Raw genomic sequence first — 11,469 nt, forward strand, 5'->3', positions numbered from 1 at the left:
CAGCACAAAATATGGCAACACTAATTTATTTATTTATTAAATTTATTAGTCGCCCATCTGGCTGGTTCTCCAGCCACTCTGGGCAACGTACAACATAAAACATACAATTCACATTAAAACCTCAAAATTCCAACAATAACGCTAAAACCTAACCCACCCCTAAGAGAAATACATATATATTGGTCAGAAAGGAGTAAAGAAACATAGAATGCCTCTGAGCATCCTGGCGTTTTCAGTAGGAGAGGTTCAATTAAAGTTCTATGTAAATCATGTCATGTCCTCTCGACCCTTGCCCTTCTTGGCTTATTAAAGCTTGCCGTGGGGGTTTGACCGAGTGGATCCAGGGTGTGGTCAACGCATCATTGTGGGAGGGAGTGGTTCCAGCCGCCTTGAAAGAGGCAGTGATCCGACCACTCCTGAAAAAGCCCACCCTGGACCCATTGGTTTGTGACAACTATCAACCGGTCACAAATACCCCCTTTTTAGGGAAGGTGATTGAGAGTGTTGTGGCGCAGCAGTTGCAGGTACTCTTGGATGAAACAGATTATCTTGACGTATCCCAATCTGGGTTCAGGCCTGGTTATGGGACTGACCAGGCCTTGGTCGCTCTGATGGATGACCTTTATCAGGAGAAGGACAAGGGAAGTGCGACCCTGTTATTCTCTCAGCGGCTTTTGATACCATTCACCATGGTATCCTTCTGGGCTGACTTGGTGAGATGGGTATTGGAGGCACTGTTTTACAGTGGTTCCAATCCTATCTCCAGGGTTGCTCTCAGAGAATAGCACTGGACCAGGGACTTTTAGATTTTCAGTCTAACACTCTCCAAGTTGCGCTACTTTGGCTTCCTTGGGTGGGGTGGGGTGGGATGGGGTAAGCACAACTCAAACTTCCTCTAAAGAAAGGCTTCAAAGATGCATGAAACAATGTCAACTTGCCACATGAGAAAAGGGGCGTGTTTCTGCCTGGATTCAAACTGGGGACCTTGCTGGAAGATCCAGCCTAGACAAAAAGCGGGCAGTGTGACTCAGAAGACCAGTTGCTAGGTTGGAAACAGGCTGACAAACCACACCAGGACACTTTTCCTTGCCCAGCAGATTGACACAGTGGGAAACTGCTGGGCCTATAACCCAGCAGTCGATGGGTCAAAACCACCGTCTGCTAAGTAGATGATGGCTTTTTTTTGCTTCAGACAAAATCTGCAAGAGGAAAGGGGTAAGAACATAAGAAGAGCCTGCTGGATTAGGCCAACGGCCCATGTAGTCCAGCATCCTGTTCTCACAGTGCTAGGTGAAAGAGTAGCACAGCCGGAGCATGGTGGGTCCATAACTGTGAGGTCATACATCCAAGCAAATGGGAGAGAGTCCTCTATGAGACACTACTGTACTCCACGTGGCTCCACTCACTGATGTGGATGGCAAGTGGCAGACAGCAAGGAATATGGTGACTAAAAATCCAGGAGTGTGTGGACGTTGCGAGCCAATCACAGGCACAGAGTTATCAGATATGAACAACCTGCTTATGAGATGACATCCACGTGGGTGTGACCATAGCTGCTGTTGGAAACATTTGCTATCTGGTTCACCATTGTCCCTAGTGCAATACAGGTCAGCTGCCAGTACATATAACAGAATCTCTACATGAATCTATATTATTTTTAATAATAATTATGGGACTGCGGGTGTTGTTTTAATACTGTTTAAATGGTGCTTTTAACCCTGGGTCTTCCTGGTGAAATGCAGAGAAAAAACATAAGAATCTGCTTTCAGGCTGTCATCTTAACAAAAGAACAAAGGAGAGGAGGTAAGACTTTATTCAGCATTTGTTCTGACTTGTTTATAGGGGTTGTAGCAGATTTGAACGTTCTTCCACACAAGTGAACAAGAAAAAGTCCCTGTGCACAGAAATCTAGCAGGTAAAGAAAATGGGGTTTAGTCTAATCTAAACTTTTCTAATGGGCATGGAATTTTTATTTTTAATATAGAGAAGAGACACAGTCCAGAAATTTGCTGACCACCTCCCCTTGCTGTCTGTGATGGCTTGTGGAGTGAAACAAACTCAAGGACGCTCAAGCATCCCACAAAGCAAGCAGGTTTATTCACGAGTCCCAACACGCACCTCTGGAGAAAAAAGCATAGACCAAATGATTTGGCCGAAATCAAAGCACTTGGCCGATTAATACTTTCCTCCAGTGCTCGCAAGCAGTTCGTAGATCTTAACGGGACATTACACCCCACACTCTGTGGGAAGCAGCTTCAGCAACTGTGCTCTTGAAGGGTTAAGACCAACCACAGAGCAGCCATTCCTAGAGCAGAAGGAAAGATTGCGGAAGAGGGACTTTCCTGGGAGTGAGCGCGTGAGTCTTTTTATGTTTGCAAAGATCTTCGAGAGGGGCTGCGTGGAGGGAGGTCAAGGTGCACCATTTGGGGCGGTGGGCAGGGAGGAGGGGGAAAGCGAGGAGCCCCGGGCCCAGCCTATTCCCGGCTTGTTTGAGGATGCAATCCTGCCCTATAGATCTCAACTCTGCCCTACTGCTGGGCCCGTCTGCCTGTCCCCTCCCACAAGCTTGCTTTGTTTGGGACCAGATTTCCATATCCCTCGAAAACATTGGAATTTTTGGTCATGAATAAAACGATGTATGTAAATAGCGTAGAAGCCCGGTTGTTTGAAAGTGCTCCCTTTTTCTTCCTTAGCTTGGAATGTGATCGTGAGTATGTTTAAGCTTTGGATATATATACATGGAGTACTTAAGAATGTGTGTTAGAAGATAATACTGAGCCAAAAGGCTGGGCTCGTTATAAGGCAGCTCCTTAACGGTTCTTGTGTTGCTCTTTGGTTCAGCCCTGACAGTTTAATAATGAGGTAATTTAATGCTTTTTGCCAGCCTTCTTCCTCTGTCAGAATCAAGGTCGTCATTTGATTTACAAGAGCAAAAACATGGCCCTGCCTTCATGCTTTTTAATGTAGTCCTACAGACAAAATGTTTGGAGAGTGAAGCTTTTCCTGCAACTGATGCAAATTGGTGGGAACGTCCCCCTCTCCTTATCTGCATGCCAGGTGTAAGAGCCCTGCTAAATCCACTCTCCAGTTTAAACCACATTCAACACATATTTAAAGCAAGTGATTTTGCCCAAAGAATCCTGGAAGCTGTAGATGATTAAAGGTGCTGGGAATTGTAGCTTGGTGAAGGCTAACTACAGTTCCCACGATTTTCAGGGGGAAACCATGTGCTCTAAATGTGTGTTGAATGTGGTTTAAATATGTGGTGTGACAACACATCTATCACGTCTCCTCTTTTGTCTAAACTGAAAAGCCTCATGCATTGTGACCTTTCCTCACAGCGGAGCTGCTCCGTCCCCTTAATAATTTTGGTTGCCCTTTTCTGAACCTCTTCTATATAATATTAATTTGGAGGTCAGACAACCAGATCTGTACTCAGCATTTCAAGTTCCGTAGCACCTTAGATTTGTATAATGGCATTATGATATTGGCAGGTTTCATTTAATCCCTTTCTTAATGACCCCTAACATGGAATTCACCAATTTCCCAGCTGCACCACACGACATCAGTATCTTCACTGAACCCCCCACTGTGACCCCAAGGTCTCTTTCCTGGCCAGTTGCCACTACTTCAGATCCCATTACTAGACACCTTCAGTTGGGATGTTTTGCTGGAATGTGTATCACTTGTCATGTAATTGCATTTGCTGTTTAATACCCAAGTCTGTTTGGAGAGTTCCTTGTGGAACTCCTCACAATCCCTATTTGTTTTAATCACCCTGAACAATTTGGTATCATCAATAAACTTGCTTACCTTACTTTCACCCCCTAACTACAGTCAATTTAGGAATCAGTTAAAAAACACAGGTCCTAGTACTGATGATGGGGCAAGCACTTCTTCTATCCCTGCTTTGGGAGTACTCTCCATTTATTCCAGATCTTTCCTTCCTGATCTTTGAACAGTTCTTGAACCATAAGAGTATATTTCCTCTTCTCCCATGATTGCTATGTTCTTCCCCATTGTTGGTAATTCTGTCTTTAATAATGTTTTCCACTAGTTTCTCTGAAACAGATGTTAAGCTAATTGGCCTCCCCTTTCCAGGATAACTTCTGGATCCCCTCTTTTTCTTTAATGCAATACCTTGGCCAGTCATTGCTCAGATATGAAAACTGGTCATATATGTACATATCTTTGTTAGACGATCAGCAATGCTAGTTTTGAGTTGTTTAAGGCTTCTCAGGTAGATGCCCTCTGGACTTGAGATGATTTGTGAAAACTGGAGGCAAAATCCCTGCTTGCCACATCTCTGTCCCGACTGTGAGTGGACAACTTGCATGGAAGCGTTTATGAAGAAGGCAATTGTTTCCTTGTTCCAGGGACTGGTGAGCTTGCATTTCAAGAAGGTGGAAAGGGTCCTGCTGGATCCCGGCCAGAGAACTCTGTACAAGGAGGTCAGGCTGGAGATTCATGAGATGGCGACCTCTCTGGGTAAGAACCCTTTTGTCCTCAGTAACTTAGGAAAGTATGCATTCCTGTTAATGGTGTTACAAAGGAGATCATAAGGGTGCTGCTGGTGGACTTACCTTGGGCATGAGAACATAAGAAGATACCTGCTGGATCAAACCAAAGGTCTGTGTAGTCCACAATTCTGTTTTCACAGTGGCCAACCGGATGACTGTGGAAGCCCACGAGTGGAACATGAGTGGCACAGCACTCTCCCTGCTTGTGATCCCAGCACTGCCTCTGATAATGGTGGTAATGTAGCCATCACAGCAAATGGATGAATTGGCTGAGAGTTATTTCTCTTGATTCTTTTTTCTTTTTCTGGCCAGGTAGTTCTCTTATTGGCACTGAGGTGGGGGAACTTGCCATTCATTCAGAGTACAGAGTACTAAAGTGGATAAACCCAGGAGTGGCCAGCAGGGAAGAGTAGGGACAAGGCAGTAAGTAGTTTGGGGCTATGTGGGCACACCGGGCGGATTACCAAATTGGCTCCACCAGTGCGCAGGCAGAGCCCCGATCTCTCCATCGTGTTGCCCCTCTCCCTTATGGTAGGTGGCAGCGACACCACTGCTGGGGAGGCCTGGGGAACAGCACCCCTCCCAGTTGGCCGCCCCTGGGTAAAGCGATGGGTTAACTGATTAAGGAAGATTCGTGTTGATTTCGGTTCCAAAAAGGCCATTTGAGTTTGAAATGTAACCTCAGCTCCAGGCTGGAAGGAGATGGAAGAGAAGAACTTTTTGTCCAGCATTTCACAAAAGGAGAGATCAGCAGGAAGATGCTCAGGTGTGCTTGGACTACTCTGTGCCTGGGAATTGTGACTCAATGGTAGAATAAGAAATGTTCCCCATCAGCATTCCCTAGCACAGGGGTCTCAAACTTTCCTTCCCGCAGAGCTCACTTGAGACACCTGAAAATTACTGAAGCCCACCAGTCACAAAATGCTGGTACAGGGGCAGAGCCTACAGAATGGTGGCAGGTGGAAGGAAAATAGGGCATAATGAGCTGGCCATTATTGAAATGTTCAACTAATCCAGTGGTTCCCAGCCTTTATGAGTACGGGACCCCCTTTGTAAACTCAAGACATTTCATGACCCACCCATGCTCATTGTAATTGTAGTCTCTGTTAATTGAAAAAATGGAGCATGGCAAAATCACATCTCCAAATATCCCTGTTCATTAAAGGCTCCCTGCAGACAAGGAGGTGTTGCTTTGTTTTCGTAATGCAGTTGGTATCCCCCGGTCTGAAGATGTACCGTCCTGTCTCCCAACACCAGTGGGTTTTGGTGTTGGCCTAAGAACCAGGTTCAAATCCCCACACAGCCATGAAACCCACTGGGTGATCTTGGACCAAACACAGTCTCTCAGCCTGACCTATCTCGCTGTGTCGTTTAAGGATAAAACGGAGTGAGAACCATATGCACCACCGTAGCACATAAATGCCTCATAAATGCAGCAATTAATACATTTCAGCTGCAATGTGTGGATCCCAGCCTCAGCCAACCTGCTGAGCTTTTTTAATAATAATAATAATAATAATAATAATAATAATAATAGAATAAGAATAAGAAAAGAATAATAATGATAATCAGGAAGCAGCAGTGTGGTAGTGGTGGGGATGCTAGATTGTGAAGACAAAAGGGTGGATAGATTGAGGAGGGGGTTAGTGCTTTCGCCTCTGTACCTGACTGTCTTCCCTCTTTATGACTTCGTGGCACTTTTGATTTTCAGTCTTGCCTTTTCCTGAGTCATCCCACATTCACTGAGCCTTCTTTAGATTTTCTTATGATTTTGTTCTTATGTTCCATTCTAAAATGGTAGAAATGGAGTGAACTTCTTCGGATGGTGCACAGCAAAATCATATCTCCTAATGTCCCTTTCTGTTAAGATTCTCTGCAGACAGAAATCCAGAATCATGAGCAGCATTAGAAACTCCCTGATGTGCTACTTTTCTGTTTGCAGGGAGGTGTTGCTTTTTTTCATAGAAGGGTCCAATGAAATTGGTATCCCCCTCCCTACACACACACATAATCTGAAGATGTACATTCCTGTATCCCAGCATCAGTATTGGACTAAGACCTAGGTTCAAATCCTCAACTCAGCCATGAAGCCCAGTGGGTGACCTTGGCCCTGTCAGTCTCTCAGCCTGGCCTGCCTCACAGGGTTGATGTAAGGATAAAATGGAAAGGGGGAACGATGTGCACCGCCTTGAGCTCCTTGGATGGAAGGTAGGATATAAATGCAATAATAAATAGATAAATACGTGTCTGCTGCAACATCTGGATTCCAGCCTCACCTAACCTGCTGATCTTTAAAAAAAATATTAATCAAGAAACAGCGATGTGGTGGCGATGGAAATGCTAGATTGTGCACTGCAGACAACAGGGTGGATAGATTAAGAAGGGGGGTTAGTGCTTTTAGGCCTTGGGAGGATCAGCAGAACTGACGTCTTGGCTAGCATGCACTTGGGAATGAGAGCGGAGCAGAAAACGGATCAGCGCGCACACAAGCAAAAACCCACCTGCCCCTCCTGAATTTGGGCGCATGGGAGGGGGGAAGCCCTCAACCGCTACAACGTCTTGGAGAGAAAGATGGGGGAGCAGAGTGTAAGTGAAAGAAAGGGGGGACGCTTGCAAGTACACTTCCCCTCGGAGATGGCGGCCGAACAGATCCTGAGGTTCCTCAGTGCTCCTCGCAAATAAGAAGAATTTTTAAAAGGAGGTGGAAGCAGGAGCCAAGAAAGGCAGGCAGACCGGCTGCCAGGAAGGAAGGGGGAAAGCAGCCTTTCCTTGCAGCCTTGCTTGTTTTTGCTGCACGAAAAGCTCTCTCCTCTCTTACTGAGCAAGTGCATTGTCAGCAGCAGTAGTTTGAGCAGATGGGAGTCTGACCTTGGCTTGCCTGAAAGAGGCTCTGCCGCTTCAGCAAAAGTCCTCCCCTCTCTTTGGGAGCTCGGGGGAGGAGTCGTCTGCAGTGGCCGCGGGCAGCAGACAGCGTCCGGGGAGTGAAGACTTTTAAAGAAAGAAAGAAAGAAAGAATTCATTTCTTTACTGTTCACAGCCCCTCCTGGATTACTTCGTGGTCCCCTGGCGGTCACGGCCCCCAGGGTGGGAACCACAGACCTAATTCATGGTTGGAAATTCCTGTGTTCTTTGCAACAGTGTTTACCTTGTAGCAAGGAGTTCCACAACTAAACTTTGCTCAAGCTGGCGTATTGAGACATTGCAAGAGCCTCTATATTTTAGGCAGAATTTAATAATTCAAGGCTCTAAGTGGAGACAAATATGGAAGCTAAACTATGGCCCACTGACTGGAAGCGTTCAATATACATCCCAATTCCAAAGAAAGGGGATCCCAGGGAATGCAGTAATTATCGAACTATTGCCTTAATATCCCATGCAAGTAAAGTAATGCTCAAGATTCTACAACAAAGGCTCTTACCATATATGGAGTGAGAAATGCCAGAAGTCCAAGCTGGACGTAGAAAGGGAAGAGGCACCAGAGATCATATCGCAAACATACGTTGTATAATGGAATGGACCAAGGAATTTCAGAAGAAAATCACCTTGCGCTTTCTAGATTACAGCAAAGCCTTTGATTGTGTACATCATGAAAAACTATGGAATGCCTTAAAAATGGGGTGCCACAGCATCAGATTGTTCTGATGCGCAACCTATACTCTGGACAAGAGGCTACTGTAGGGACAGATTATGGAGAAACCGATTGGTTCCCCATTGGAAAGGGTGTGAGAAAGGGGTGCATATTATCATCCTATTTGTTTAATCTATATGCAGAAGATATCATACGGAAAGCAGGATTAGACCAAAATGAAGGAGGTGTGAAAATTGGAGGGAGAAATATCAATAATTTAAGATACGCAAATGATATCATACTACTAACAGACACCAATGATGATCTGAAACAAATGCTGATGAAAGGTAAAGACGAAAGCACAAAAACAGGACTACACTTGAGTGTCAAAAAGACTGAAGTAATGACAACAGAAGATTTATGTAACTTTAAAGTTGACAACGAGGACATTGAACTTGTGAAGGATTATCAATACCTTGGCACAGTCATTAACCAAAATGGAGACAAGAGTCAAGAAATCAGCAGAAGGCTAGGATGGCGAGGGAAGCTATCCAATCCCGCTTTCCTTATGATATGTTCTGCATATAGATTAAACAAATAATCTGGGAAGGAGCCCTGGGCTCCATCTGGGAGGAAGGGCGGGATACAAATTAAATAATAAATAAATAAAATAGAGTGATAAAATACACCCCTGTCTCACATCCTTTTCTATTGGGAACCAGTCGGTTTCTCCATATTCTGGGGCAGTTCTTGAAGCAGCCTAGATTCCTCTCTGACTCCTCCCGAATTTGCTGTAGTGGCTCTGTTTGATAGGCCGCCTAACAACAGATAGAGGAGGAGCCTTCCTAAGAGGGCTGACAAGCAGGCAGAGCCAAGGGAGGGACCTCTTTGCCATGGCAACACTATTGGATTAGGATTGGCTAAGTGGTGCAGAGAGCAGATTGGCCAGAGAACACTAGATTGACAGAAACGATTGCAGAGCTTTTCTGAGTTTAAACAGAAGTATAAAATGAGTGTGGGGGAAAAATGTCTGAGGCTTTTGAGATTTGGGGGGAGATGTTTAAAAAATTGCTTGATATTCGGATTGGGAAGGCTGTGCCCCAGTAGCTCCAGTGGGCCAACCAGTGAGCAGCAGCAGCAGCTGAGCGAGCCCGAGGACATATACGCTCATGGGGTCTGAACTGGCGGTGACCGACCAGGAGAGAGACCTCGGGGTTGTGGTGGACAGCACGATGAAAATGTCGACCCAGTGTGCGGCAGCTGTGAAAAAGGCAAATTCCATGCTAGCAATAATTAGGAAAGGTATTGAAAATAAAACAGCCGATATCATAATGCCGTTGTATAAATCTATGGTGCGGCCGCATTTGGAATACTGTGTACAGTTCTGGTCGCCTCATCTCAAAAAGGATATTATAGAGTTGGAAAAGGTTCAGAAGAGGGCAACCAGAATGATCAAGGAGACGGAGCGACTCCCTTACGAGGAAAGGTTGCAGCATTTGGGGCTTTTTAGTTTAGACAAAAGGCGGGTCAGAGGAGACATGATAGAAGTGTGTAAAATTATGCATGGCATTGAGAAAGTGGATTTAGAAAAGTTCTTCTCCCTCTCATAATACTAGAACTCGTGGACATTCAAAGAAGCTGAATGTTGGAAGATTCAGGACAGACAAAAGGAAGTACTTCTTTACTCAGCGCATAGTTAAACTATGGAATTTGCTCCCACAAGATGCAGTAATGGCCACCAGCTTGGATGGCTTTAAAAGAAGATTAGACAAATTCATGGAGGACAGGGCTATCAATGGCTACTAGCCATGATGGCTGTGCTGTGCCACCCTAGTCAGAGGCAGCATGCTTCTGAAAACCATTTGCCGGAAGCCTCAGGAGGGGAGAGTGTTCTTGCACTCGGGTCCTGCTTGCGGGCTTTCCCCAGGCACCTGGTTGGCCACTGTGAGAACAGGATTCTGGACTAGATGGGCCACTGGCCTGATCCAGCAGGCTCTTCTTATGTTCTTATGTTCGTAGTGTGAGTTGTGTGGTCAGGGTGATAGGATTTTCTTTTTGTGGAGACAGGTGGTGGAATTCACCCCCCAGGTATTTTGATTAGCTCTAGATTTCAGCAATGGACTCCTTTCCGGAGGGCAAACTATTGCAACTATTTTTCAATCACATTGATTTGATTGTCAAAGTTCGTGTCCTGTGAATATGACTGGCATCATCATCATCTCAGTTGAGATGACAAACCTAACTCTTTCAGCAACGTTTCCCATTTGGTCTCAAGCAGCCTCTTTGCAAAATGAACCAAACTGAAGTCATTAAACAAATTATATAGGCCATGTTAGGTGGAGCGTCTCCCAGGGTTATAAGCTAGTAGCCAGCCTGCCCACACTTTGCTCTCCACTTGCACCTCTGCTTTCTCTGGCCTCTGCCTCACACATCCCTCATCAACCGACTTTCCAAACTGCCTTTCCAAATTGGCAGTTAATAGCCCATCCTTACCTCTCTAGAACCTCTAGCCAATCAGATACTGTTTTTACTGAGACCGATCAAAATGAACATACCTGATGCAGGCCCCACGTATCACTGTTAAAAATGATTCTGTCTTTCTCTCTCTTCACAACTTGTCACCAAGCAGGTACTGCTTAAACAGATCTGCATCATAGGGTAAAATGTAAATGTACTGCCTTCAAGTCGATTCCAACTTGTGGCGACCCTGTGAACAGGGTTTTCATAAGGCTGAGAGGCAGTGACTGGCCCAAGGTCACCCAGTGAGCTTCATGGCTGTGTGGGGATTCGAACCCTGGTCTCCCAGGTAGTAGTCCAACACCGTAACCACTACGCCATGCTGGCTCTCATGCAGCATAAGGTAGAGACACACATACCAGTGTGCTTCCACCTCTACTTTCTGAAAACAGAGACACACGCCAGTCATCAAATCATGCCCCTTTTTATTGTAAACATTTGTCACTTCAGGTTGAATGCTTTTCCCCCCCCATTTAGCCTCAGGCAGATTTTTCAGCTGATTGGTAGATCAACCCATTGTCAGGTATGGCCAATGGCAATGCTTTCCTGGAGGCTCAGGGATTGGCCCAACACTTTGTGTGGGCAGTCTTGAAAGGTCTGAAGTCAGAAGTGGAGAAGGGAGATGGGTTCCAGCCAAAGGGAGAGTTGCTTCAAAATGCAGCCAGAAAAATCATTCTGGCTACTTTTGAAACCAGTAGTGTGCCCACAGCCATAGTAACACTAGAAGACCTTGAACTTTGTCAATTACACTCTGACATCAGCAGGACCCAGAAATGTTTTTTCAAAGAAGAAATCAGAAACCCGCAGGTATATGCGCAGAATTTCTCCACAGTGCTTTAACAGCTTTCATTTTTATTCCATCAG

At 45.4% G+C, this 11,469-nt stretch overlaps 1 protein-coding gene across 4 annotated transcripts in view; it reads left to right on the forward strand.

The window, feature by feature from the left end:
* Positions 1–11,469, forward strand: part of LOC133381089 (zinc finger protein ZFP2-like) — a 35,137-nt gene that overhangs the window by 17,612 nt on the left and 6,056 nt on the right. Inside the window, exons 2-3 of one of the 4 annotated variants that reach the window (XM_061619622.1) lie at positions 1,843–1,915; positions 4,377–4,488. In XM_061619622.1, the coding sequence (XP_061475606.1) occupies positions 4,473–4,488 (16 nt within the window). In that variant the 5' untranslated portion in view covers positions 1,843–1,915; positions 4,377–4,472. Of the gene's footprint in view, positions 1–1,842; positions 1,916–2,321; positions 2,357–2,389; positions 2,708–4,376; positions 4,489–11,469 lie in introns of those variants that run through there. The other 3 variants (XM_061619620.1, XM_061619621.1, XM_061619624.1) reach the window with 3 other exon arrangements.

The sequence above is a fragment of the Rhineura floridana genome, chromosome 3 (assembly GCF_030035675.1).
Source record: "Rhineura floridana isolate rRhiFlo1 chromosome 3, rRhiFlo1.hap2, whole genome shotgun sequence".
Classification (NCBI taxonomy): Eukaryota; Metazoa; Chordata; class Lepidosauria; order Squamata; family Rhineuridae; genus Rhineura; species Rhineura floridana.